We start from the raw sequence: 2,767 nt of genomic DNA, 5'->3' as shown, positions 1-2,767 counted from the left end.
CCCCCCCGCTCCCTTCCAGTGGTAAGAATCTCTACCAGCTAGAAGCTGGGACCCATATCTCTTCGAACGACAGGCAAACATGTGCTGCGAGGCTGCCGGCTCACAGCCAGGCTATCCCGGTGTTCTGTACGTGCCCACACACACGCACACACGCATACACACATGCGCGCGCACACACACACACACACACACACACACACACACACAAGGTGAGGAGCCGAGAGACGCCTGAAAATGAGAGATCTTCTTCTCAGCCAGGGACCCTGTGCTCGGCAGGGAGCAGTGGCCCCCAAGCAACATGGGCCCCCTGGCTGGCTGGCCTCGCTTCGGTGTGGCGGGACTCTCGCGCTAGAGGCAGGAACGTTGCCGTGTAGCAGCAGCACACAAACTCACGGGAAAAAACTCGCCCGCCAATGGAATGAGATTGTGCCCGGCCCTGGCACAACCACGAACAAGGGCAGGCGCATGGGCAGTCGGACTTGCGCATGCCGCTCGGGACACGGCCCCATCCTCGGCAACCATGGCTCTTTCAGCCCGCATACTCCCCCCCTTCCCCCGGAGGCCTCCGGCCGGAGGAAGTGGCGACCCGGGACCGGAGACCTAAGGGACCCGGGTGCTAGATCCTCCTCACCCCACCCGGCCCCTGCGGGCCAGCGTAGTGTGGGCGCCGGAGGAAAAAAATGCCCCCCAGGCCGCGGCACCGGCCCGGGCTACCGGTGAACCGGCCGTCGCTTGGTGAATTTCCCCGGACCAGCGGGCGGCGCGGGGGCCAGGGCATCGGGGATCTAGTGCAACAACTGTTCACACGCCGAAATAGCCCGGTGGCCGGCATATCTGCTCAGAACCGCCACGAAAAGTAGCACGAGAGTTTAGGAAGGGCAGGCCCCACGCGCCGGCCGGCTCCATGGGAAGATTGGCCTATCCCAATCCCCGGACGCTGGGGCGCCCTAAACGACCCTTTTTCACAGGGCCTCGCGGCGGGGCACCCCCGCCCCGCCGGCCGTGCCGTTGTCTCACATTTTTTTCCAGGCACAAGAAACGGGTCCTGGCCCGGCGCAGGCCAGAGCCCCGCGCCCTGGTTGATGGGCCTTGTTTTTCTGCCCGCGCCTGCCCCCCCCCCCCCCCCCGGCGTGGCCTGGACTGACAGACGACCACCACCGCACCCCGGAACGCGGGAATGCCCCGAGGTAGGTTGTCAGCTCGCGAAGCCTGCGTGCCTGAATGCTGCGTGGAATACCCTTATGCAATCACATGCGCCCGGGATCACGCTACATCTCCCCGCCGATTGCATCACCGCATGACCCGCAGCCGCCAGCGCAAGGGCCGCCCGACCCCTAGATTGGCCACCGCCACCACAGCCTGCATGGTCGGCCAGTGGGAAACACCCAAGGGCTGGCGAGATGCCCAGACGCCATCCAGGGCTCCGCGTCGATCTTCCTTCCCCCCAGACAGGGGACCGGCCGAGGCGGTGGCCAAAATACCAACACCAGGAGGGCGGAGGGGGGACCGGGGGCGAGGGCAGGCGGCCAGTCGAGCCTGGCCTCCCCCCCCCCCCCCCTCCAGGTCGCGGGGCACACTGGCGATGCCGGCCGCCAGCCAGACCCAGATCGCTCGGCTGGAGGAGGGCTATTTGAGCGGCATTTTCGCAGGCGAGTCCGTCTGGCCCTGGCCAGCCCTCTTCTCTCCCCCTCTGATCAGCTCTCTGGGCCCCCCTACCCAACCTATCCCTCTCCCTCTCTCTCTTGTTCTCTGCCCTTCCCCCTCCTGCTCCCTCTCCGCTTTCCCTCCATCTCGCCCCCCCCCCCCTCTTCCTCCGTTGCACGCGTGCCAACATGTCCATGGTTACCAAGGATCAGCTGGCCGGCCTGCAGGCGCAGCCGGACCGCATCCGAAACATCTGCATCCTGGCCCACATCGATCACGGCAAGACCACCCTCTCAGACTCCCTGCTGGCCTCGAATGGCATCATCTCGGCCCGCATGGCCGGCAAGCTGCGCTTCCTGGACGACCGCCCGGACGAACAGCAGCGCGGCATTACCATGATGTCGTCGGCCATTTCGCTGCTCTTCCGCCGGGCTCCGGAGGACGAGTACCTGATCAATCTGGTCGATTCGCCGGGGCACGTGGACTTCAACAGCGAGGTGTCGACCGCCGTGCGCCTGTGCGACGGCGGTCTGGTGCTGATCGACGCCGTGGAGGGGGTCTCCACGCAGGTGCGCCCTTGCACGCACATCCGTCTTCCCCTCAGTCGCCTCGCCTCGCCTCCCCTCGCTCCGCCCTTCCTTGCTTTTGTCCGCCCCTCCCCGTCGCAATCTCGCGCGGCAGGCCCCCTCTCTTTCTCTCTCTCAGTGTGGCTTACGCCCTTCGGCTCTGCTTCCCCCCCCCCCCGCCCCCCTCTCGCCCCCTTCTTCTTTGGACAGACTTTCACCGTCCTCCGACAGGCTTGGGTCGAGCAGGTCAAGCCGATCTTGGTTCTCAACAAGATCGATCGGCTGATCCTCGAGCTCCAGATGACCCCCGATGAGGCGCACTACCACCTCCAGCGCCTCGTCGAGCAGGCTAATGCCGTGATGGGCATGCTTTTCCGTGGCGATCTCGCCGCGTCCGACGAGGAGAGCATGGCCGATGTGGAGGTGCGCTCCCTCTCTAGCCGGGGGCCCCACTCGCGACCTCGCCGAGCCCTGGCGCGCACTTTTTGCTCCCTGCTCTCTTTCTCACACGCACACGCACACGCACACGCACACGCACACACACATACATACATACA

At 65.7% G+C, this 2,767-nt stretch overlaps 1 protein-coding gene across 1 annotated transcript in view; it reads left to right on the top strand.

Moving 5' to 3' along the window:
- Positions 1-1,832: 1,832 nt before the first annotated feature.
- Positions 1,833-2,767, top strand: part of H696_00332 (hypothetical protein) — a gene marked incomplete at both ends in the record, with an annotated part of 5,086 nt that continues 4,151 nt past the window's right edge. The window contains 2 exons of the mRNA XM_009494179.1: positions 1,833-2,213; positions 2,421-2,602. Of these exons, the coding sequence (XP_009492454.1) occupies positions 1,833-2,213; positions 2,421-2,602 (563 nt within the window). The remainder of the gene's footprint in view (positions 2,214-2,420; positions 2,603-2,767) is intronic.

This window comes from Fonticula alba (assembly GCF_000388065.1).
Source record: "Fonticula alba strain ATCC 38817 unplaced genomic scaffold supercont2.1, whole genome shotgun sequence".
In the NCBI taxonomy this organism is placed as follows: domain Eukaryota; order Rotosphaerida; family Fonticulaceae; genus Fonticula; species Fonticula alba.
The sequence above is the reverse complement of the archived record's forward strand: the minus strand, read 5'-3'. Positions and strand labels throughout refer to the sequence as shown.